The sequence below is a fragment of the Haliaeetus albicilla genome, chromosome 24 (genome assembly GCF_947461875.1).
Source record: "Haliaeetus albicilla chromosome 24, bHalAlb1.1, whole genome shotgun sequence".
Lineage (NCBI taxonomy): Eukaryota > Metazoa > Chordata > Aves > Accipitriformes > Accipitridae > Haliaeetus > Haliaeetus albicilla.
In genome coordinates, this window is record NC_091506.1 from 23,304,231 (window position 1) to 23,330,633 (window position 26,403).

Consider the following 26,403-nt stretch of genomic DNA (forward strand, 5'->3'; position numbering starts at 1 on the left):
AATAGAAGAAGCCATATATTGTTTACAGTCTGCAGTCAGAACAAAGGACATAGACAAACTTGCAAGACCATGAAGGCAGATAGCCTTCTGCAAGCAAATTCTTCCTTATGCCTCCGACACTTCACAATCATACCTAAGGCAAGCACAAGAAAACTTTTAACAGGAAGGATAGAAACAGTTGATCAAGTTTAACTGAAAAGGAAATAACCTGTATTCTGTTTTTTTATATTAATTCCTTCAGGATCATAAAAAAGCACATTATACAGGATGAGAATGAGCCTCAAGCTACCTTCACAGTTCTTCCCTTCTTGATCCTGATGATTCTGCTTTTATCCCATCCTCAAAGCCACAAATAACTAAAAATAAATATCAGCTTTTCACCCTACACCCAACCACCTCTGCCTTCATGTGAGCTCCAGACACTTTGGAGTAACATTTTAACCCATTACAGCAACAACAGACTTAAGAGCCTTTTCTCCCCACCACCCCATCAGTTTTTTCCTTCTTGCTAGCTTTGGGCTAGTAAATGCCACTTCATAGAAATTATCTTTCCTGGTACATCTGCTTGGGCTGTTTAAGTCTGGAAGATCCAACCAGTAGAAATCCTCCAGTTATTTTAGAGCCACAAGACGTGTCTGGAAAGATGTAATCAACAAAGTGCCTTTTGGGCAGTGGTAACTTGACTCTATTCTTAGACACCCATGGACACGTTCACATTTATCTGGTTGCAGTTACAGGGCCATTCAATTACAAGTTCATTCCTTTGACGACAGTCTTGTGCACAGCTTAGAGAAAAATATTGTCATCAGTTAGGTAACAGAAATACATAAGTAATGATCTTGTACTTTTGCTAATGCTTAATACAAGACTTTCACAAACACAGGCAAACAAAATTAGCAGACAGACCTCAAAGAAGCTTAGAAATGTAATCACTCAGAGTATCTGCTGTACAACATAAATGTGCTGGGTCCTCAGAATAATCAAAAAGCAAAGAGAGAACAGTTAATCTCTATATAGTAACGTTCATAAAATGTCATGTTGATGTTTGCCTAACCTTGAAACAAACTTCTGGGACTGTTAGCAGTAAAACCAGCCTAATACAGATTCTAAGAAATAGCTTCCCCTCCTGCCTGATAGCCTTAACATTTGGGGGAGAAGAAATCACATTAGTTTGCACCCTTCATACCACATGACCACGTACATACAGTAACAAAACTCACAGTACACTTAAAGACTTATGGTACTGTTTATTTTAGTTCAAAATAAACTGTGCATTTTATATATTTGTTTACAGTTTGCGTGTGTTTTAAATACTAGACACAAGGAAGAGAGCTGTAGAAAAGCATGGAGAGGAGATTACCAACCATCGATGGCCAAAATTTACGGCTGTGCCATTCTGAATAACTCAAACTTGACATGAATCAGAATCCTATGGCATCCATGCAAGTGTCAGTCCCATACACACCAGTAAGAGAGGAGAGATGGACTATACAGGTGTAGCACTGACTGCACACTTAGCGACCCCGAGCTTCTCTGTTATCTTGAAGATGGACTACTAGACCCCGAAGGTGGACAGCAGAACTGGTGCAGAACATTATCTTCCCTGCCAAGGAAGAGGGGGGCGAGAAAGAAAAAAGACAGAGGAACAGAATCACAGGGAACAGCATTAGGAAAATTAAGCTTTAGATTTGTTTTGTTTTGTTTTTAAATCCACAAAATTGTGTAACTTGTTTGTAAGTATGATCCGATTAATCCATTTCAATCTCAGATACAGGGCTTTCAACACAATGAAGAACCACCAAATGAGCCTAGGCCAACACTTAAGAGTTAAACTCAGAGGCAAAAGCTGTTTTGAAAGGGCAATTTCTGTTTTTTCCCAAAGGAAATCTTACATTAAGTAGTCATACACATACACAGCCTACTATGGCCACGGCTCCTTTATTTTTAACATGTTTAAAAGAAACTTTCCACAGGTATTGTCACTGCCCACATTCCACTGAAAATGCAGAACAGATGCATTCCCCTTCTGCTGGTGATTTACATACAGAAATATTGATGAGTAACAGATCTGCACTTTACTACTCCCCCCACCGCTTTTTAAAGTAGGAGGAACAACTCTGTTTCCATGCAGAGTTGCCAGCGTCATGAATGGTGCTACAAACCAGAAGGCACAAAGGCTATTAAAGAAGTAGTTTGGAATACCTACATCTGTAATGCTATAATGTGCTTTATGGCGGGTGGAGGAAGGGATGCCGGCTTAGCAGGAAGCTTGTACGAGGTCACTTCTTTATCAGTAACACAACCACGAGTGGTCACTTCCTTTAAACTAAACAACACGCTAAAGGAGGAGGATGGAAAGGAACACAATGAAGGAAGAAAAAACAAGAAAATCCAAAAACAAATAGTAAATTTCATGATATTCTGCCAACTCCTGATTGTTTTCAAAGAGTTTGCTGTGTATGAAGACAATTCACCATTTTTGCATTGCTAGATCACGTAGGCATCAAGTGGAAAATTACAAGTATTACTATAATTATGCCAGCTTTCCTTTGCCATAGGGTTTGAACACAGATGCCTTATATAATCATCTGAACCTCACACTGACTTAGCACAGAGTATATGATTTGGTCAGAGTTTGGATCTGTTTTGCTTTCTTCATCTGCATATTCCGTCTTTGTTGCAGTATGCTGGCTGGTCTGAGCTATGTTGCTTTCACTCCTTTGCTCATTTTGAAAAAATATTGTCAAGCTTTTAAATCTACGTGTATTATAAAGAGAGGCTACGGTGCTTAAATGTGCTAAATTGTACAGCTAGGCAATCGTTATTCAGTTAGAAATAAGATTCCTATTTAACTTTTTTTTTGGTAGAAAACTTCAATAAATAGTCGTATCAATAGTACAAAGGATTCTGAAGTACGGCTCCTGCAGCTACAGTTTCACCTGTGACTCATCATTGACTGGGGAACTACCACAGGGCTGAGGAGTCTGCTGTGTAGAGTGGAATGTCTTTATAGATGTTTGTATGAAGAACATGTGAAGTATTTGCTATGTGTCTAAGCCTGGGAAACAGTATAGTGCTCATCAGTTGAAAAAGTAAACAGAGAGTTGCAAAGAACCAAATTTATCTGTAAACGGGTATTCTTCACTTTCAGGAATCTAAGCAAAAAGTTCCTGATCTTCCCTTAGTGTGCCTAGTGTGCAAGAATTCTCACCATACTCTTGAAAAAACCTACGAAAAACCAAACCACTCTAGCACAATATAGAAGCATCTGTCAGCTACACATCATTGTATGATAAGCTTCTGTGTTAACCAGTTATGGTAACAAAATAGCTACAATGCCTACCAGTGGCTCAGACAAAAAGAAATAGCACAATCAATCCTTCTATCGTCTTCCATACTGTGGTTTGTGCATGTAAGCCAACATCACCTGGTGAAACAAAGATTCCACATTAAAATTTCACATAAGTACAGTATTTTCAGAATAATGTTTTTACCTCCCAGAGGTGCTGATTAAACATTAAGCAGGTAGAGACTGCAAGAAAATGATGGGATTTCTTTGGTACTATAACATCCTTTGCATTATCTTTTTGTTTTCACAGGTATCACTGGGGAAAAAAAAAAAAAAGAAAAAAATCTCTAGCTTCACGATTTTGAAAATGGTCTTTGGACATGATAAGGGCATCTAATTTAATATTAGAAGGATGGAAGGTAAAGTGCATGGAGAAAGGAGTGAGTGACAGCCAACATTTCATGCAAATCAGAACAAGCAAATCATAGTTATGAATAAACACATCAGATGAAAAGACCCTTAGACATTAGTAGTAAGCAAATCTGTCCACAGTTGTAGGTGCATATGTCAGCCTATTAAATATCCATACAAAGAATACAGATATGAATAAGACTTTATATTTCCAAGCATGGGCACTCTTCTACATTATATCTTCCTGTGTGGAGCCATTCCTACAGCCATTTCTGCTGTAACACTCATCGCACAAAAGCCTGAATAGCTAACGGCTACAGCAGCACTAGGGCTAGAGGGCAGATGAACTATCCTCAGACTGTAAACGAACCCTGAGTGTTCAGGAGTGGTGTAAACAACTGAGTAACTTGAAGGTTCAAGTGATACACTCCAAGTCAACAGCTATCAGGTGCACGAAAGTATGTGTATGTTATTAGTATAAGGTATCTAGCACCTATACAGATAGGCTGAAGTACTAACTGAAGATTGTTTAGAAAGATGTGTTTAGAAGATGTGTTTAGAAAATGCTGGGAACAGACTGTTCTTCAAACAAGAAGCAGAGATGATTAAATTTACTTTCTCTGAATGCCATTGTATCTCTGGGCTTTGCTTTGCACATATTCTAGCTGCAAGGCCACTGAGATAACGCAAGCCGTATCAAGCAAGAGGCTCAGCAACTGAAGTACAAGACTACATGGATCCAGGCCCTTTTGGAAGGCTCTCCAGGTGTACCACTGTCTCCTTTACTTTGCCCTTCACGCCAAAAATAAAACCTGTATTCAGATGATCACTAACAGATACAGAACACCTCATGGAATTTGCAGCTTTCAACTAGCGTATGCTGGTTTTACGGCTCTACTTTGGGAGGCAGAAAGGGAGAGGGAGTCAAAGTGCCCAAGCTACAGACATTACTGTTTGGGTTTTTTTGTGTGTGGTTTTGTTTTTTTTTAATTTCAAAACAAAAATAATAAAAAAGAGCAAACACAGGAGGCATGTGGGCTAACTGGAAGACAAACAGACAAACAACTAGCTGGAAGTACATAATATGCTTAGGCTTCCTAAGACTTTTCTTACAATAGGAGAATGCAAGATAACTTGTATTATTTCTGTCTATTTTGAACATTGTAAAATGAGCAAGCAAGGGATTACTGCAATAGCTGCAGTTATTAAAAATGCATTATTTCCCTATTAACAATTCAAAACAGATGCCAAAGATCGTCTTGACTAGAAATAAAACTGCTGGAGTGAATAAAATATCCAGCAATTAGCTAGCAGCAAATCAGAGATGCTCCAGATTTCACTGTAGTGCATTCATTAATTGCTTCTTTCAGAACAAATTTAATTTTTAATTCTGGGCTACAAAATTAATCCCTCTGCGTATTTTCTAAATAAAGCCTCAAATCGGAAGTTAGACTGAAGCATCCATTTCTGTTAGTTTTGTTTCTAATGCTTTCTATATATAAATTGATAAATGGGAAGACTAAAAGCTAAATTTAATGCTATTAAATATATGTGGAAATTTAAAGCCCAATCTTGTTAGTGTTCTAGTAGCTGATTTTCATTCACAGCAGTAGGATTCCCATATATGGGTTGTTTACAAAAACAGATGCATAATTTGTACTCAACTAAGAGATTACAGATGTAGTGAAATTTAACTCACGGGTAAACCAAAAAAATTCCCGACATGAGGAAGACTATAACAGTCTGGGTCTAACACACCACCACATTTGTGTGTAGGATACTACCTGGGACAGCATTAGCATCACTGTATAATTTGAAACTAAATTCTACAGAACAGACTTGCAGCTCTTTTTTCCTTCCCAAGAACAGAGTCCTTCAGGATCACAGGATAATTTGTTAGAAGGGACTTCTGGAGGTTTGTGCAGTCCAGTCCACTGCTCAAAGCAGGGCTAACTACATCAAGCTGCTCAGGGCTGTGCCCAGTTGAACTGAGTACTACTGAAGATAGAGATACCACCTCCTCTCCTGGCCTCTGTTGTAGTGTTTAACCACGCTCAGGGTGAAATTCCACTCTCTCTCCTACCCTATACCTATCTAATAGGAATTTTCCTTACTGCAATCTGGTTTTGTTGCCTCTTGTGCCATCCTCTCCTAGAAGAGGCTAGCTGCACCTTTTCCATACTCTCCTATTAAGGAGTTGAAGATAGCACCAGCCCTGAGACTTCTCCAGGCTGAACAGCCCCCGTTCTTGCAGCCTCTCCTCACTTTTCATGTGCTCTGGCTCCCAGACACCTCGGTGGCCCTTTGCTGGACCTGCTCCAGTATCCTGATGCCTTTCAAAAAGCCAGACACTCCAGAGAAGGTTTCACAAGTGGTGACAGAAGGGAGGAAATGCCTCCCTCAGCCTGCTGCCCACTCGTGCCCATAGAGCCCTGCACATGGCTGGCCACCTTTGCCACAAGCACGCTTTGCTGGCTCTGTAACATCTTTTGCAAAAGCTCATCTTGCACCTAGGTAACTTGTGTGTTGGGCTGGGGGAAAGAGGTCAGAGAGAACAAGGCCATATCTAATCCCTGAACTCCTTTATCTAATCACACATAATAAAAAAGGAGGTTAGCACAGATCACGTTCTGCTAGTAGACCTACACTGGTTAGCCAGGAAAGGGGGTGAGTGACATGTAGAGCACGTTAAGTTTCCTGGCAGCCAGTGACCGACCCGTTTCTTGCTCCATTACTGTTAGGTGAATATGGGCAACAATACTATATTATGAATTGTTGGAAGTTCCCGTATCTCCACCCATGCTAACGAAGTTACAGCTATATATGTACACACGGTTGGAGAGTCTGAGACCTAAACTTCCTTGAGAGCAAACAAGGTCAGTGATGAGTTCCTTCATACACCCCAGTCCTTACAGAAAAGCTGAAGGTCTTAGGGCATATGTTTGGGCATTATCCAAATCTATATCTTGTTTTACATGTTAGCACTCTAAAAATTGTAGATGCTTTACAGATTCAGCCACACTTAGGGCTTTTTTTTTTTTCCTTTTTACTGCACAAAGACAGAAAGACAAAGAAGCTAGAGAAGTTTAGGATTTTTTAAGGACAAAGTTATGCTGTTTTAAGTTTTAATTCCAGAAGAAATGCTACTGATAAAAATAATAACCTACATGGAGAAAGATAGCGAAACATTCAAGAAACAACTGGTTTTCCAATCAACATCCCTATAAGAAGATCTCTAACAAGTCCTTAAAATTAAAGCATTATAAACTAAGGACAAAGGAAAACCAAAAGCCTCATTAAAAAGCAAGTGGGGAATCTAATAGTGTTCAGGCACTGCTCCTCACTGACAGAATACTAACTTGAAAGACAACTCAACTATGCATTCACTACCACCAAATAAAACTAAGAGCTCTAATGGGAGAAAAAAAACAAACATACAAACAGATGCTGCAGTGTAAAACAACAGGATGAATCCAAACATGCATGGTTAGAGATAACTAAGAGATGACAGATTCAAATCAGAAATATGTCTATGCATTTACAGATTTAGGATTCATTGTTTGTTTTTGTCTTTCCTTATTACCAGTACAAAGTGATTTGATTTTTCAGCACCAGACTTCCAATATTTTGATATTAATATTATTCATGAGCTGGCAATTATCACTAAGTTAATCACTAATAGTAAAAAAATGAATGACTATTTTTTCATGACATGCACAATTTCTTAACAGTTTTCACATTTCTAATTACTTAGATTAGCTGTCCTTTGATGCTTCTATAAGATGACTTAAAATAAACACTGGCACTGACAATGAATTGTATTAAGATGTATAATTACTGCTCTCCACATTTGATCAAAGAGAGCTTGGAAAACACACAGTAAAGACATCTATGTTAAACGAAGCATTATTAGCTGGAAAACATATATTTTTCATATATTCAGGGCAGACTCTGCTTAGCATCAAGGGCCTGCATCTGTTTAAACCCCCCTTACTTCCATTCAAATCAAAAGGCAGTGCTGAGCCTTTTGCAGGTCCATGCCTTTAACCTTGAGAGTGCCACAATACATGGCTTACCTCACATACTGTCATGAAATATTCAGAGGTTAAAAGAAGTGTTGCTCAGAACATCAATATCCTGCATAAATTATATAAACATTTCAATATGTTTGTTATGTGAGAACTAAACCTACCACTAGCTTCTTCCTACCTTTCAAAGAGTCTAGGGGGATGTGCCTCTTAAAGCACATGAAACTCATTTTACTGTATAATTCAAGAGTGCCTGAGAGAAGTGAATAGAACTATCCTATGAGATGTTAAGAATGTTTGATATGTTTTTCTAATAATCTTTTTTTTTTCTTTTAAAACTTAAACTACTATTCCTTTTCTTATGTCAAATGTTAACATTAGATCTCTCTCCAAAAATAAAAAGTGGGTGGACCGTATCTACTCTTACCTGTACTCTGAGTGTGTGGCAGGGACAGCTAGCTGGGTATGGTACAATGGAGCTGGACAGCAAAACTGGTGCAGAGTATTTAAAGACCTACGACACAAGGAAAAACACAAAGTCAAAACACCAAGTGTTTAGAAAGGGGCTTTTTAGGGAAAAGCATGTGCTAATAGGTATATTTGAAACTCATGATAACTTTGAATGAAATTTGATGTACAGCTGTCAATTCTGAATCCCAGGAAATAAAGAGGGGAAATAGTCCCATAGTTTAAATATATACATCAAGAATGACAGTGATGAACTGTTGCAATGAAGAATCAAAGTTTTCTTGCAAGATTAAGATAAAATGCCAATTTAAGACTTTGTTTTTGCCTTGCCATGTGGAACAGAGGCAAAAACTAAACATTGAGGGTTAAAATTCCTATGGAAATGAAGCTTCAGACTTGCACGTTACTCTGCACCAGTCAAGCTGTTTCTTTGTTAATGGAATTACAAACACAGTGCTTAAACATGAGGAGGAATAATGTGATGAATATGGACATAAGCTTTCTTCAAGCCTGGTAATTATACGTATTGCAATATGCCACTTACAAATTTGAAAGAATCTAAGTTTCACCCAAGTTTTAAACAATATTCTGAAATGTGCAATACTAATTTAATTGCTGTCATTTGTTCAAAGCATGAAAAAATAAAGTTTTACAACACAAAAAGATATTCTGCACCCTAGATCATTATGGTTGCATTGTTTCCTTAAAAACAAAGACGAGTTGCAAAACAAGACAAGGTATTGCATCTGAAGTAAAGCTTAGAAAAATCTTTAAGCAACACACAGTACACTTCTCAGCATTTTTGATGTTTGTGCCAGGAAACATTAAGCAAGGTTTAGCACAGTAAGTCCTCCATGATAAAACCACCTAATCAAATTTCTTTAGACACAGCATTCTTCTAGGAAATCATAAAAAAATTAATCAATATTTCCTAGCTCTCATAGCAGGCACACATGGAAGAAGTAGCCATTAAATTGAAAATCCTCATTTAGCTTGTAAGCATCCAAACTGACTATTAATAGAGAACGTGTGTATGTGTACACACACACACCTTCTCCCCCCATCTTTTGCTTGGCATCTTGACAAATGTTTCAGAAGATTGATTTTGATTCTTCTGCATCCCTGAGGCTTAAAGTGAATCCTGTGAGGTCACTCTCACATAAGATCAAACAGTGTGGTTAAGCAAAAAAAGTCAGGCTTTGTTCAGAAAGGAGTCAGTTACTAATCCTTTTTTAAAAAAAACACAAGGTCAGCCTGTTCTGATTTCTGTTGCCAGATTTCTGTGTGTCAGCAACTGCAGGCCAAGATAAGTTAGGTCTTCTGTTTAAAGATAGCAACTGATGGTAACTCCTATGAAGTACTTGAGCTTTTTGGAAACACAAGTGCAACACAATTCAGTCATGAGGCAGATTGCCATCACGGGACATACCCTGCTAACACCTCGTAGTGCACAATTACTACTTGGTGGCACCTTCAAACCACTTGGAAAAATGACCAGAACAATTCTAAAGACAGATGGACGATGTTACTGAAAACACCGATGGACCATGATAAAAGCAGTTAGAACACGCAAAAGCTGTATTTTCTGACAAGAAAAACATACGATATTCACTCAAGTTGCTCCACACAATTCACAGAACCAGGGTAGTACGTTGTAAGTGTGTTCTGCACGATAGTCTCACATTGGGTAGGGAAACTGATCACACTGACGAAATCACTGCTTCCTGCTTTGTGAAAACCTTATTTTTTTCAGTAGAAGCAAAAGGAGGAAATTAGTATGAAAGTGTCCCAGATTCCCTTCCCACCACTCCTTTTTTCCATACAAAACTACCTGTTCTTACCAATAGTACCTCCTTCTTCAGAGAATAAACCAGTAAAAGTATGAAAAAAATCTGTCTGGATTCAGTTCTGCTCAACAAAGCATTTTGAACAGAGCTTGCTCCTGGCTATTCCAAACAGAATCTGCCCACAAGGCTCCATAAATCTGTCCTACTCCAACTTTTCCTAGGTTCCAGAAAAAAATCTAAACAATAAAGAAAAAAGTTCTCCCTATAATCTCAGTTTGCTCATCTGCAGTTAAGGTTAATACTCACCTATCGCACAAGACTGGTTAGGAGCTCAACTGCTTTGAGTTTCTTTTCGAAGGTGCAGTAGAAATGCAAAAGTCCAGTCACCTTGATAGCAAATAAGAAGTGCCAAAGGTTTGTCAAGTAGTAAGTACACTGGCACTCTGTGTGTCATAGGTGCAGGAATGGAGTAGACAAAACAGATGACAGCATTTAACTGCAGGCTTGTAATTAAGTTACCACACATCATTGCTGTGTTGCAACAAGAAAATCTCAGATGTCAAAGATGTATGTTCAATACATAAGATTAGGCTTCAGCCATTTCTTAGCACGTTCAAACACAGACTTTTTGTCCAACTAGTTACAGAAGCCAACATAAGGTTTGGACTCCAAATTTTAAAATTCAGGGATATCTTGACTCAGTGTTTTGGTCCCTCTAGATCCCACTAACTGATGCTCAATCAGCCTGACAAATGATGAGGCCCAGGCTTTACAGCCTCTGTCATAGCATACTAATTTTACCCAAAGCAAATCCACCTTCTGCTGGTGGAGTCTAAGATCCATATGTGGCATTTTGTGCCTTCAATCACCTGCTAAAACTGTACTTCCATTCATTTACTCCTCTGGAACATATCAGAAAAAGTTCAAGATTCACATATTCCCCCCCCCCCCCTTTTTTTTTAAACTATATAGCTAGATTTTTCGATCAGCCTTCAACACAAGTTTGCATTCAAAATAGAATTTATTTTCTAAGTTGTAAAACCTAAAGACATCAGAAGAAGTGTATTTAAATAATTCAGAGGAGAAGTAATCACTTCCCCTGTTCACAGTATCATAGATACTTGGCCCTTAGTTTCTACATCTCTGATCTATGGTCTTAAACAGATGATTTAAGATTATAAATAGAGCATAGCTACATCAGCACTGACACAAGACAAATGACTAAATTGATGAATGCCTCTTCTGGTAATTTCAGTTTCTGAAGCATTACTGCAACATCCCAGTGGACGTGGAAGCTTTGCAATTTCCCGCTGCTGGGCCAAGTTTCTTCCAGCTCTCCCCAAGTACTGACAGACAGGTAACCACTTCTCAATTTTTAAAGAAAGCTCTTTTGAGAACAGACTAGTCAAATAGTAAAAACAACCAAATCTAAAAGAAAACCTTGAAATCACATCTCCCTCAGGATACCAATATAATAAGAAAAATCCAGCTATGAAATAAGTATACAGACCCAAAGTAGCTTTAACCGTTCCTCTCACTTCTGTATAAATTCCATTATGTTTGCCATTAGAAACCACTCATTTTAACAACGCTTTCATATCTATCAGCCAACAGAAGTGACCATTCTTTTTAGTCTTGCAGTACTAGAGCCTTGTTTAGATGTACAAATGAAAAGAAACAGATTACTGATCATCACATAAAGCTACAACTGTTTGCCGCCGCCCCCCATTTTCTCTTACAATCATCCACAAGACTCCCAAACTCAGTAGATTATTTTCTCAATATTGGTTTTAAAACAACCTGGGAGAACAGAATACCAGGCTATTAACTTGGAATTACTTTTGCTCTAACAGGCTATCCTCTTACTGTTTTCAAAATGTCCTCTTAGTAGGCTGGTAACCATCCTCCTGCTCCTGGCAACAGGGCAGTGCTGCTGCGCTACCGGCTCTAGCACGCACCACCTCCATCCAGCGATATGTTGAGAGCCAGGAGAAAGCTTGTCCTCCTAACCCTGAACTTAGTACAGGATAAGATATCCAACCCTTTTTTATTTTGCTACTGTTTAATTTTAAGCATGTGTAAACCTGTGAGTAGGTTGACAGCATTATTAAATCATCACTGTCTTAGAACTTCTTCCTAACAAGATTATCAGCTTTCAAACAGAACAGACTGCGAGACTGCTGTCTCACAGATACTTAGTAAAAGTGTATCGGTACAGGACCACTGCTGGAAGAAATGTCTTTTTATAAAGTTAATGATGTGGCTGATGACAGGAGTCTACGAGGTACGTTTATTCATCTTAACCGCTGCATTTTTCTACAGCCACATTACTTCATACACTATTCCTCTTCTTGGGATGAAATAACAATCTGTTCACCTCCATCTGCCAGTATTCTTCCTTTTCTTCTGGTATGTTTTTCCATGAGGTGCTGTGTTCCAATGAGTATGTGCAAGCACCAGGAAAAAATTTATACCAGTGCAGCCTCCTATACTGCCTCAGGCACTCTGTATACCTGGTGCTAGTTAATACATATCCTTTTTAAAGTTAGCTTGTAAATAGCAGAAGTGGTAGACAAGTTCATCCCCTATATAAGTCCATTCACTTTAATGTCATCTGAGGTAGCTAAGAATAATTTGTTTGACTGGATTCATGCCTACAAGATAATAAAAGGAATACTTCCATTTCTCAGTGTTCTGTCCTGATGAATAACAACATTATTTTACAAGTTGAAAATTCTCTTTCTCCTGTCAATCCAGACTTATGGCTACAGCTGAGATTAGAAAAGACTATAGTTAAAAACTAGTAAAGTCTGTCCTGTTCTCATTTAATAAATCTAATTATTTCTTTAATGAGAAACAAAACTTGAAATATAATCAAACTGATCTCCAAATAGATGACAAACAATAAAAGTCATAATAATACAGCCTCATACTGACTCCAGCTGAAAGTTTGCTTATTAACATGTTTATTAACATGCTAGAAAGGCTTTTGGAATCAACACTGACTGACCCCACAAAACAACTTGCTTTTTGGAAACTCACCCCAGCAGAGAAAACAGCAGATAGCTTTATATGGCAACTCACATAATCTCCTCATAGCCCAAGTTTGATTGTAGCTGTCCGTGGACATGTCCGCTAAGAGGTGATGTAGCAGATGATCCATTCACATTGGCAAGGACAAATTCCTACCGTTCTGACATCAAAGATATTCCTTTCACTACTCAGATCTTCACTGAAAATACACAGGACAGTGTGATTTTGGCTTTTGAAGTAGCACTGAAAAAGCTTTTCTTTTTTTTATTTTTTATTTTAATTTTTTTTATTTGTTTCAGCCCACTTTATGTCCAGCAGTCTGTAGCCAAGTATGTCAAGGAGAGGTTGTGGTGGCATATAGCAAATGTTATCTTTTTTCACACTGTTCTTATTATTTACAGTCTTTTCCTACACACTTTTTTGAATGGCAACTATACAAAATTAAATGCTGTTATTGCTTTTATGGCTGCATATGTAAAAACCTTACAGTTCACATGTACTTGGCAGAGATCGTCACACACTATAGAAGACTACAATACCTTTATTCCTATCATTTCCTTTCAAACAAGATGGCTTTCTGTACACAGCTTGTTGGACACCAAATCACAGGAAGGTAACAAGACAACTCATGGCAAGTAAACATCAATATAATTGCCTGCACTGTACTCTGAGAGTCAAGAAAACAGTCCAGATATCATAAAGTAGCATAACCATATGTTCTAGACCTGTTATGATGGCATCTCTCTCCTTCCATCTCTGTCCCCCATCCCATGCAGTAGTCATATAACCTAGTTTAAAACATTGTAGCATAGGACTTTTTTGTAATAGAAAACAGAGGTAGTTTCACTAGCTATCAAGGATGCTGAATAAAATCCACAGTTCTAAGAGATGGGCACATGTAGGCTAGAGCACAGACCACTGAATTTTGCTCAAGAATACATAAAATTTGGTTGTCATCAAAATGATTAAACATCAGCATTTGTACGTGTTGCAGTATAAATGCAAACTGATAGGTTCTTGTTTTAAATAATACTACCCTGTATGTATTTCCAACTCCAGCATCCACAGCTGGATTTTTCAAAAGAATGATTAGGTATGCTTTCACTGACCTCTCCTCCATCAAAAGGGCCTTAATTATAATCTCTTGGGAGAATAAAACCAGTACTATCAGAGCATATTAAACAAGAAACATCAGTTATTTTTGTCCCACCCTAGAACACAATGCTTATTAACATTATAGGTAACTATTTTAAAAATAATTATTACAAACTTTTTCGGTTTCATAAAAATGAAGTACTAGCCTACATAAATAGGCAAGAGGTGATTCTTTTGCATCCTAGCCAAGGCACAGTTTGTAGGCAGCCTCCAATACTGGGTTAGCTGTAACTAGGGTGAATTTAATTAAGGCTGTTAATATGTAGACACTTATAATTACGAGCATTTATTTCCCTTTTGATTAAGTCTTACTATAAAACCATCTGTTCTGAAGGGTGCTATACAATAATTTACAGTACACATGAAATGCACTTCTATCATTTGTACTTACTAGTCACTTTCAAAATCTGTAGAAACCCCCCCACACACAGTCCAAAACCAGAAATAAAGACGAGCAGAGACATGAAGCTGCGTATGATAGAAGGAAAAAGTCTTTTAGATTAAATCAGAAAATTGATAGATTCACTGCATCTTTTCTGTATTTCCCACATCATTAAATTAGGTCCCAGAATTTCTCAAGAAATTACAACTCACATTACAAAATACAGCCATGTTTATAATTTCACAAAGCAATAATCATAGTAAAACCAAATCTAAATAGTGACATCTATACATATTGGATTTGAAGCTCATGAAAGAGGAAAACTAGTGATGTTCAAAGAATGAAATTACACAGATATAGCATAAGAGATTTACAGCAAAGCAAATACTATTACTTAAAACAATGGTACAATGACATATGTTCTGCTCAGTGCAGCATCTGAAAAAACGCTTTTGCTAATCCCAGTAGTTTGCACTGTTGTTTAGGTTTTTTTAAAACAGCAATAATCTGGCTTTTTACATTTTCTTTTTAAGATGTAAAAAAAGATATATTTTTTTAAAAAGCAAAAGTCCTTAGCATATATATTATTAGAACACTGACAGATGTACAGTATTTAAGTTTTCATCTCAAAACTTACTCATGCATTAAAGAGCTGGTGTATTTAACTGTTCAACATAGTTTTCAGTATTCAGAAGAGATCAGTTCTTAAGAATGTGAAGATTTTGTATATATATGTTCTAGACAGTTAGTTCTAAAAAAGCCCCCAGGCTTACATTTTCCTTCTTTTCAACTATCAGCATCAACTTTCTTAAATATGAGTTAAAATTCAGAATTATAGAAGAAGTCACAGTTCATATCTTGTTTCCTACAGCAATGTGCTGAGGTAGGTAAAAGATATCCAACATGTAAGCATTAATATAGGAAAATACTGCATAAGATGGTCCTATAAATAAGACTGCAACATCACTGTTAAAGAAAGTAACCTACTGAGATTAAATGTTCTTTAACACCACACGATAAGCACTGTAAGAAATTCTGTCCCCTGCTGAGAGTTACAAAATCCCCAAATCCCAGAACTCAAATTAAAATGGAGTCTAACGCAAACATTACTACTTCTCCCTTGTATGAACATATGGCATTATATTTAAAGCTGATCCATGTATACCTGGAAGGCTACAACCTGTTTTCCAAGTTCGCTTTTCTTATTTCAACTTCCTATGTATACTTCCAAGTTTATTTTGATTATAAAACATTTCAACTTATCCATTCATACCATCATTCTAAAACAAAAGGCTAAAGAAAACTTCAGAACAGATTTCAAGACTTTTTCAATATTCATTTTGAGTAGTTTATTCTTGAATGGTTGAACTTACTATGCCTGTGTGCAGACAGTGCTACTGAATAGGGAGCAGATTTACTCAAATTAGGACCCTCACAGGCACTACTAAAATAACTGAAAAAGGCTACAGATGACAATTGCATCTGCTTAATGTATGATCTTCTGGCAAACCTAAAGCTAACCCTGAAGGGAGAGGATCTTTAACCAGAGTCCAGAATTGCAAATAGCAGGTACAGCCATTTCAAAACACTGGATTAGAAGTGAAGCACTCATGGCAGCGAGGGTGGGTGGTAGAGGACAACTTAACTGCACACTCGTGTCTGTTTTGTTCTGATTTTTCCCTGAAGCCGAACAACATTGCAGTACGGTTTAAGAGAAAGCTCATAGTAAGGATCATGTGGAACCACTATAATTCATCTGAATAAAACCACCTAGTCTGGTTTCCATACATACCCTGACACTGACACCACAAACAGTATGGAAACTTTAGCATTGTCCTTCTTCTGGCTACAAGTGGATAAGCACTTAGCTCTTCTACCAAATGTGACAGCTCTTGCGAAGAGCTGCTGCACTCCATTAAATGAATGAAATATTAAACTCCTGCTATGCTGACTATAACATTTGAGAAACTGTTCAAGTAAATAATAAGCTATTAATACATCTTTAGGTTTTGATCAAGCATATATTACAATGACAACAACAACACAGTGATATTTTGCCTTATTGGTATTACATTGCTTAAGACTGCATTCCATATCCTTGTATTAGTATTTACGTATTTAAAAGACAGATTACACTTTAATATGACAAAGCATTCGAACAAAATGGAAGAGAGATTCTTGACTCATCACAGACAGAATTCCTAGCATCCTGCATTGCTTCTTATATGCGAAGTAGGTTTTTTGTTATTTTTTTCACTGCTAAACATAGACATATTCACTTTATTAGGCTAAATTTTTAAATACCCGTGTGCATAAACACAGTCATCGTCTATGGCTTTCTAATATCCAGATCATTCATCTGCCACAAAGGTAACACCCTAAAAATGGTTCATGGAAAGAAACGTACCAAACAATAAACTGATCACTACTCCCATTTCTGGAATCCTCAACACAGATATCAGAGACGTGATGACAGATGAACAAGGAAAAGGTACTCACAAATAACACCTTCTGCAAGCCATCCTTGAATGTGTTGTGGATTTAGTATTTATATTTTCTGTCACGCAATCTGAGGTAGAAAAGCTTTTTCTTAAGGAAAAAAAAATAAAATCACATTCACAGCTTTTGCATGCTCATTCAAGATCAGCCACGGTGGAACATCACAGATAACTAAGCTGGTGATGTAACCAGCATCAAACACTGCATCAGATAAACCCAAAGGCTCTACAGGGTTATATTTTGCAAAGCCAAAAGGTTTTTCCCAGAGAGGAGGTTTAGCAAGCATAAACCAGCCACACTGTTTTCACATTCCTGGTGGGCTTGCTTTCCGCTTCCCGAAAAAGTCCCTAAATCTGTATTTATTATTAAACTTCATCACCAAGAAAAAACAGTATGCTTTCTCATTTGATATTTAGACTGAAATATAAAAGCACCAAATGTTGCATTTCCGAATGCACCATCTCTGTACGAACACTGTAGTACAGTCCAAACCAAGAAAAGGCCATTGGTCCTTTTATCTCCATGGTAACAGCAGCATCTGTGAAGACGAACCGTATTCCCTCTTCACTGCAAAGTCAATTTATAGTCACATACTATGACATAAACTGATAAGACAGCAAAGCTAATCAGCAGCTAGGAGAAACAGGAACCAAAGTACGAGACTAAGCTCTTGCTCAAGAGAATATTCTTCTGTATATAGTACTTCTCTTGTGAAAATTACAAGATGAATAACCAAATCAAGCTGTTCCTTTGAGCTGATCCAAGTCGGGAATTTCTGAACTTCCTGGTTTAGCTAGCAAGGATAGTTGCTGAGTATTTCATAGAATTAGCCTCTTGCTTAAATCTCCAGTTATACCCTATTACATGGTGAGACAAAGTTGTTCTTTGCAAAAAAATTACTGAAGAAAAAAATTACTTAAACATTACCTTTTCCCTTCAAAAAACTCGAGAAGTTTCACAACTCTACAAACTACTGCCCTCCCCCCTTTTTAGCACCGTCAGTAGTGCGAATACTTCAGCAGCATCATGCTTGTGCACTAACAGTCTCTATCTCCAGGGAAATGACCATATGTACAAGCGTGATGAGTCACCTAAACTTGCTTTTATTTTATTCCTGTCCACAATGGTCCTTTGTAAAAAACCAAACCAAACCAACAACCAAACAAACAACAAAACCAAACATAAAAACGCCACCACAAAAATTTCCTTTTTTCCTCTCCTTCCCTGCTTCTTGCCCCACTCCAATGCTCAGCCATCAGGCCTTACCTTATCAAGACAGTCAAGCTTCCTCCCTTGCTTCATGAATCAATATAATGACCATCTGCTCACATTATTAAGTTAAATATATACCAGAACACACTGATGAGGGCAGCTCATTTGCCATGGTCAAGTGATCAGTTCATAGCTGTTTCATGGCCAGTTGTAATATTTCCAGAACGAGAGCGAGCAGGTGGTCAGCCAAATGCTACTTATCACAGCATTACCTATGAAGTTCCCCAGGCTAAAGAGAAGCATGAACTGTCAAAGATGCTGCTAAATAATGTAACTTCGCAAAACAAACAAAAAAAATGGTAAGGCAGGAGATATTCTGATGATCTTTGGTCCAAACTGATTTGCAAACAAATATCTTTTGTGTCAAAATACCCTAAAGATGCTCCCTTTTGGTCAGTCCCCATTCCACAGTGAAGGCCTGATTTGAAGCATCTGTTCCTTGAAACACACATATACAACACTGCAAGGCATTAACAGGATTACTTGGTGTCTGCTAACTATGGAAGTTAAATATCTTTCCCACAAATTAAGATAACTCAGAGAAATACAGATTAAAGACAAGTGGTTTTTCTATTACACTGAAGACAGCCTAGAAGTATCTTCCCTTGCTCCAGAGAAGTTTTATAATGATTCAAATACTGCTTCACTTTTAGCAGACACCAAATACAGAGCACTGAAGAAATAGTACAATTTCAAAAGGTGCTTGTGTATTGTGAAATTGTACATCGCAGCCAAAACCCTCTAATAGCCATCAATACATCACATGAATAAATGCCTGCTAAGAAAAGAAAACCGTTCCATAAAGAGTCCCATAAAATGGCTTTCCAACCTATTGTAAAGTCAAGCAGCTCAATCAGCACTGGTGTATGAGGAAGAGAATATACAAGCAGTTTTTTCAGCTAGGTCCGACTCTTCTGTTTTTAAATCCAGTTTCTGCAGATGTCTCGCAGTGCAGTGCAAGGGTTGAATGAAAAATGAAGAATAAGTTATACGGGTATTCAGAGAGGTGCTCTCTGGATGACAATCAATCCAGATCAAGGAGGAAACACTTTGGTTGGGTAACTGAATCTACTAGTCCAGTGAAACAGCTATTTTTTCAAATGCCCAGTTTTGAGGCATATGAAAAACAAGACTGAAAAGTCAAATCAATAAGCAAAAGCAAATTGCACAAGAAAGATTCATTATCTGGACTCCAGCAATGCTAAGGCTACAGGAAGGCGCTCACCTGCTGCATGCATGTTGAATTCTGTCACCACACAGGCTCAGAGCTGATGCCCACTGCTCGTTCACTCAGGCTTCCTACAAGAGTTCTAGTATCAAGTGTATCCAAAAGCAGTAACCCAGCCTGCAGGAGTTTCTTCATATATAAATGATGCGTTAGTAATTTAAAAGCTATTCCTCCCCATTCTGTACTGGATGCCATCGAAACTTTAATTTTAGACAGGATAATTAGTCATGAAGCTTTTATAGTGCATAACATTTTTTTGTGTGTTTGGTACAAGTTTTCAGTTTGGTTCTAGTTTTTGTTTTGATGTGTCCAGATATAACGATAACTAAAAAAACCCACTATCTGGCTCTAAACTTCTCTGAGCTCTTACTGTTTTATTCAAGATAACAGACTAAGCTGCATAGCTTATGTTAAGCATGTGCTTAAGCTGCTGTTTGAGCCAACATATCTTTAGTTCACTGTCTTCCTCAGTTCTCCTCTAAAACAATAGGAAGTTGGCCTGATGAGTAAGCATAGGATAAAGTCTGCCAATGTTTCTATCTTAGCAGAATGAATTAAAATGTTTTACAATTGATTGAATACTATAGTAACTGGACAAGCTATTTAGCCTTAGCTTTTAACTTAGAAGAAAGGCCTTCCTTTATAAGGAAAATATAGAAGTAGGACAGAATTGGAACACCAGGGTTGCAGTTTCCCCTAGCATTACAAAGTCTACTCAGCAAAATACTTGTACAGTATGTTACTCGATGCCACTGTGTGAAAAGACCTAGACATAAGATGCCCAAATCATTATCCTAATGAGTTTGCAATCTAGAAGTATTACATACAAAGACTCTGATCCCACTGAAATGACTGGGAAGAACTCCCATGGGCTTCAGCAGGGGCAGCTTGTCACAATAAGTGTTCAGTTCTACTAAGTCCTACCAAAATTAATAGCCTGCCAACATCAATAACCTGCACAGCCAGTGAACTACCTGTTTCCAAAAACTATTCTTCTCTACTGAGATTTCTCTTCCTTCCATTACTGCAAGGAATAAACAGATCACCTGAGCAATATCAAACAATATTATATAGGATAGCTTCTGCAGGATCACCACAACTTACGTACCACGTGAGTTGCAATTCATACACCAGACAACATTTACAAACCAAAATCACCCTCTACTGCTTGCCGGTTGGTTTGTTTTAAATGAAGGCCTGAATTTATCTTGAGTGTTTTGGGATATATTACTAGGCAAAGCCATCTGTTACCATTTATTGTATTCTCATGTTTATTAGTAATATGTTGGTCTCTGCATGACTAAGATGCTTCGCTATTTATTCATTCTAGAAAACCAGAGCAAACCAGGCTTGTGGTTGAAGCTTCAAGTGAAGTTACATGGGATAAAGCAAACACACATCCTTCACCCTGCCCCCACAAGGTCTCAACCTATCTATCAAATACATAACTAAACAAGTGTACTCCAAATATGAAAAGAGGAACTATTGAAACAAAGCCTTTAAAACCTCATTTTGATATCACTAGTATGATTAGGTGCAGCTGTGTCACGTGCTATTATCATGATTGGCTTTGTTTGCTTTACAGTGGTATTTAATACCAGACTCTGACCCTTTGTTTCAAAGGCCCCCTAATTTTTTTCCAAAGATTTTCTCTCAAAGGATTCAACAGTTGGAGACATTTTTCTACCTGCCTCATTATCACTGCCCGAAAAATGAGTTTATCATTTTAAGACAAATTAGTAATTTTGGACATCCAGGACATTCTCTAAACATCACTGTCAAGATATATTTCTATGGCCTCAGAGTAACACTCACAGACTACACGTGGTCTGATCTGGACAGAATTCAGTGCCCTTAATCTGTTAAAGCATCAACATCCTTGGAATTGCTAAAACAGGGGGCTGCAAGGAAACTCCCCAGAAGCAGGAAGGCTCAGCAGGTGCAGCTTATCTGCACGCCGCATCACACCACTCCGTATGATGCGCCAAGTGTCAGCACTGGTACATAACTGACCACTTTACTCTCACACTGTTAACCACTGGAGCAAGTGTTACAGTCCAGTATGGCCTTGGGAATGATCAACAGCATACCCCCCGACCACTGACTGCGAGATATGAACTGTTCATCTCTTCCTGTCCTAGGTCTGCTTCATTCATATTGAAATGAAAGTTTAACCTACCTGGTCCTGTCACGTGCCACATACTTTAAGTTAGTACTTGTTACTATGACCTTAAGGAGAAAACGTGGCTTGACGACAGTTACCCCTGCGTACGGGGGTTGGGGGAGCAACGCTGACAACCGTGGTGTTTATATAAGCAACTAGTTATCCGAGAGATCATATAGGTTATGTTTATAGGAAAACTATCCATTACTGGCTAAAAACTCCCACATACTCACGCCACCACCTGAGACTGCACCACGTCTGAAAATCCAGGGCTTGGCCTGTGCCTATGGAGTCTCCCTTCAGCACCAGAGGAGCACGGTCGAGAGAGGGACCCAAACCACATCCGAGGATGCCATGGATGAGGGAGGCACCCAGCCCCCAACCACGGTAATCGCCCCAGCGGCCAAACCCAAACACCGGGCAGGGAGGTCAAAGGCTCCATACCGTCGATCAGTGACGGGGGACGAGGAGGACAGCGAGCGAAAGGCAGGTGGGTGTTCGGCTGCTGGCCCGGGTCAGACACCGCAGCCCTTTCCAGCGTCCTGCTTCCCCAGGCGGCAGGGTTCTCCTCTGTGAGGGGAGCCCAGGGCTGCCCTGTGCCGGACATGGCCGGTTCCGGCCGGTTCCAGCCGGTTCCGGCCGCCTCAGGCCCTCAGGGAGGCTGGCGGCACCTCAGGCAGCTGGCCAAGGCCGACCCACCGCAGGAACGTCGTTATATATTGCTTATTTCCCTCTGTGCTTGCGCTTTTATTGTACAAAATGTGTTCTCAAAGTAACAGTGGAAAACACCCTAGCTCTGATATGGATGCTGCAGCCCTTGGGATATTAAGGAAAGGATAAAACACTGCGTATTGTTTTCCCGCAAGCACGTGCTGCACCTCCGTCAAACAGTAGCTGACTATTATGGCAGTGTTAAAATACACAAGCCCAAAGCAAAAATAAACATTTGTAAAAGGACTGCCCAAAATTTCTCAGGTCAGAGTACAGTATTTCCACTTTCAATTGCACTTTGAAATATTTTTCACATATGTATGTGGCTCTATTCTGAAGCCTCTGGGTTCTTTTTCCTACTATTTGTTTTAGTAAGGTGCCCCAAAGCTTTCACAGGAAGCTGCTTCTAATTTTCAGCTGGTTGTTATTGATTAGTTGATATATATTTGCTTGTGTTTAATTTCTTTTGCAATACTAATTTTATCCCTGTGTGTTCTGAGCTTTATATACAGATGCTGGTGCATTTATCAATTATATATCTTATATACTCTCCATTTACCCTTAATATAGTCAGAAGCAGTTATTTAATACTGTTCCCTGCTAGTGTTTGCTGCTCTGCTTCAGGGGCAAGTAAAAGGTACTTTATGCCAAACAGCCAAAATGACTTCCACGTTAAAGAGCAAAACCAAGCAGCTCCCTCTTCCCCGTGCACCAGTGTGTGCCTCTTCCATACTACATATTGTTCATTTCAATAACGAGTTTACTTAATTTCTCCAAGCTTGTCCACTTCTTATGGAAGTTAAACTTGTTTCTATCATTTCACTGAAACTACTTCCTTTTGCCCCAAGCCCCATGTCCCTCTCTCAGAAATTAACATGCACTAAATCCCAGCAGGTTCTCTTCTGTCATTGGCTTTTCTGGAAAGTCATTGCTCTTCACCAAAATTAAGCCTCAGCTAAACATCAGTTCAGTAGCTGCTGAATTAATTTACTGGCTTTCATCACGAAAAAACTGCAAGTATTAACCGTTACTGGCAGCAGAATAGAGCTGTGGAAAAATCTGTATATTATCAGTCACAATAAATTCTTTTTCTATTTGTACACTGATATTACTATTAAAAGCATCCTTTGTTTTCTACTAAGCAACTTAAGCCGTAAGTCAAGAAACTGCTTCCTTTTAAGTTACACTTAAGAACTCTGCTAAAACAAGGCTCTAAATAACTGTTTATACCTACTTCCACTATGCAAAATGACTTCTTTTAAAATGAAGCCTACCAAAAAAAAAAAAAATCCCATCCAAATTAAAATAATATCGCAAGCCTTCAGCGAGTCCTCACACGTACTTCCACTTAAAATGCTTTGTATTAAATTGATCACCTTAACAAAACCCTTTATTGAGACTGCTTTATTTGACTACAGACATATCAACATGGTAAGGAGCTCTCAATACCCTTATTCTTTGGCCTCTTTTTGAAATCTCTGGTTTGCGCCAGTTTTGCCCTGTTCCTTGATGATGATGTCCCTATTCAAACTCCCTTGCACTGCATGTGACTCTGGGAAAAGGATCATCTTCTCATTAAAGTAACCCAAACTCTCAGTTAACAAATTGGCTTATTTTAAGTATTAAAACATCAAGTTCTCCAGGCACTTAGTATGGCCAGAAAGGATTACAAACAACATTCACTGCCATTTTTTTTTTCCTGCTTACCTTTCCAAGCATTTTGCTTGTTTGCTTGTAAAGAAAAGCAGAGGTATGTGAATATGCTCAATACCTGATTTTTCCTGTGCACATACGTACATTTGATACATTTTCATTTCAATTACAGGATTCCATTTCTTCACTGTAGCAAACAACTAACTGCAAGAGAACTAGTGTACCATTGAAAAAGCCAGGTGAATCAGTAATATCCTCCCCTCAGATACAATGCTGGCAGAATAAAACTTTTCTTTGCGCAAAATGCAGCAGATATGTTTTGTAGTGGTTTTTTTTTTTTCTTACGATGCTTGACCATGCCAAGGATAGCAGCTAGGTCAGCAGCAACACAGTGTTCAGGTTGGGAGGGTACGTGCCCCCACGCAGATCTCAGGATCACATCTGCTTTGTCACCAGCGCGCACTAGCTAGGGCACACTAGCAGGCAGAGAGGACGATACACTTTTGTGTCTGCTTAAGTTCCCACTTAGACCACTTACTTTACAATAGGCTCAGCAGACCCTGGGAGTAGGGCTGCTCTGTCAATCAGGATGCGCACATGGCTTGTTATGGTAACTATTTTCCCTGAAATATCTAGGGCAAGGCACAATCCTTAACAAGGTAAGAAAGCTTAACTTCATTCCCTCCATAAGCTACGGTCTAGTACACGTAGTTCCAGCTCAAGGTTGTTCGTGACATAGAATGGTATCTGCTAAAGAGCATGAGGAGGCATAGGATTGGCAAAATACTAATTCGCCAGAAACATTTCAGAAGACCTGCAGTTAACAGCATCTCTGCTGCTTCTATCCACTTGTAATAAGCACAACAATGCTTGAACTACAAAGCAAAAGATGTATTAAAAACTACAAAAGCCTAAAAAATCCTCAATGACTACCTGCCCCACTAAAATAACTGTATGACTATGTATTTTTCATTAAAACATTTCATTCTGGAAGTAAAATCTATAGAAATGTTACTACGGTGCTGTTGACATCAGATCCAATTAATTTGAAAATTGGTTTCCAAGTTTTCATGTAAACCAACTGCATTGGCAAAAATTTTTGATGAAGAAATTTCATATATAGATATGCTGTGCTCAAATCTGTTATCAGCTATTGCTTTTATATCCAAATAAGAGATGTATGTACTCTGAACACAAGGTACAAATTTCCTCAGTCTTCATGTAAGATATCCTGAAGTCAGTTTATTCAAGTAACATTGCTGTTTTAAATAATTATCAGTTATCTGCTTCCAAAAGCTGAAAGAGAACTGTTTTCAGATATCCATGTGTACCATGAAATAGAAATTCACAACCAGTACTTATCATTTCAGCACAGCCCTCTACGTGAAACACATTCAAGCCACTAAGTAGCACTGCTGGTTTTGTGGTGTGGTTTTTTTGTTTGGTTGGGTTTTGTATCTTAAGTTTGACGCATCTTTTAAGGTAATTAGACATTTAATTATCAGAAACTCCATTGTCTCTGGCAGAAAAATCAGAGCTTTAGAGTAATAATTTTTAATAGCTAAAGACTACCCCATAGTAAGTATTTATGTGACAAATTAGTGAAGAAAAATTATTCTTCAAAATTAAACCACAAAAATTCCATTAAGCAGCATTTTGTACCATCCTACAGACTTGATTACTCCCAGAACATAGAATGCGAGATTAATGTTAGGTTTACTCAATTTTATATGCAAAATTACTTGAACAGCTTGAAACTACTCCACAGCCTTTGGACCACATGACCAGCAGGACCACATGACCAGCACAGAACTTAGATAACATGATAGATGGCTATTATTTTCAGTGCTGAAAATACATTTTGAACTGTGAAGAAATAGAATGGCTTGGTGAAATTTTTTGAAAACCCGGTCGTATAACCCCACAACTTCAGCCACATGTCACGAGTTCTCTTCTGCTTCCCCCATTCATCTTTTTTTGTTATATATATTCTGGAAACACATGGCAAGAAATACTACATCAGCTGAGTGCTTGTCTGATTTTTCAGCAAGAACAGATTCTCTTCCAAATATCAGACTTAAACTGTACTTGATTGCCCATAATTAGAATTATTACCCCCAGTGAGAATTCTCAGTACAAGAAGCAACTGAAAAGACATACTAGACATTCCCAGTCTTTTCACAGCTGTGCGTCCCAGCTAAAATTATTACTTTAAAAATGAAACAAAGCATTCTCAAGCAATTTTTATAGAATTGCAAACTTCAAGATTTTACTTGAGATTAAATTTCTGACTGTCTCCTCTCTTCATTATTACAAAGAAAAC

General features: G+C 38.3%; 1 protein-coding gene and 1 long non-coding RNA gene across 12 annotated transcripts in view; both read right to left on the bottom strand.

Annotated features, from left to right (window-relative positions):
* Positions 1-26,403, bottom strand: part of IQSEC1 (IQ motif and Sec7 domain ArfGEF 1) — a 357,476-nt gene that overhangs the window by 179,022 nt on the left and 152,051 nt on the right. For 5 of the 11 annotated variants that reach the window (XM_069769828.1, XM_069769830.1, XM_069769829.1 and 2 more), the window contains one exon: positions 8,156-8,242. The exons of 4 other annotated variants lie outside the window; for them this stretch is intronic. In XM_069769828.1, the coding sequence (XP_069625929.1) occupies positions 8,156-8,242 (87 nt within the window). Of the gene's footprint in view, positions 1-8,155; positions 8,243-17,052; positions 17,444-26,403 lie in introns of those variants that run through there. 2 more of the 11 variants (XM_069769836.1, XM_069769841.1) reach the window with 2 other exon arrangements.
* LOC138681819 (uncharacterized) lies at positions 1,233-3,487 on the bottom strand. The gene is made up of 3 exons (XR_011322021.1): positions 3,344-3,487; positions 2,207-2,338; positions 1,233-1,603 (listed from the first exon to the last, which is right to left on the bottom strand). It is a non-coding gene; the product is annotated as an uncharacterized lncRNA (long non-coding RNA).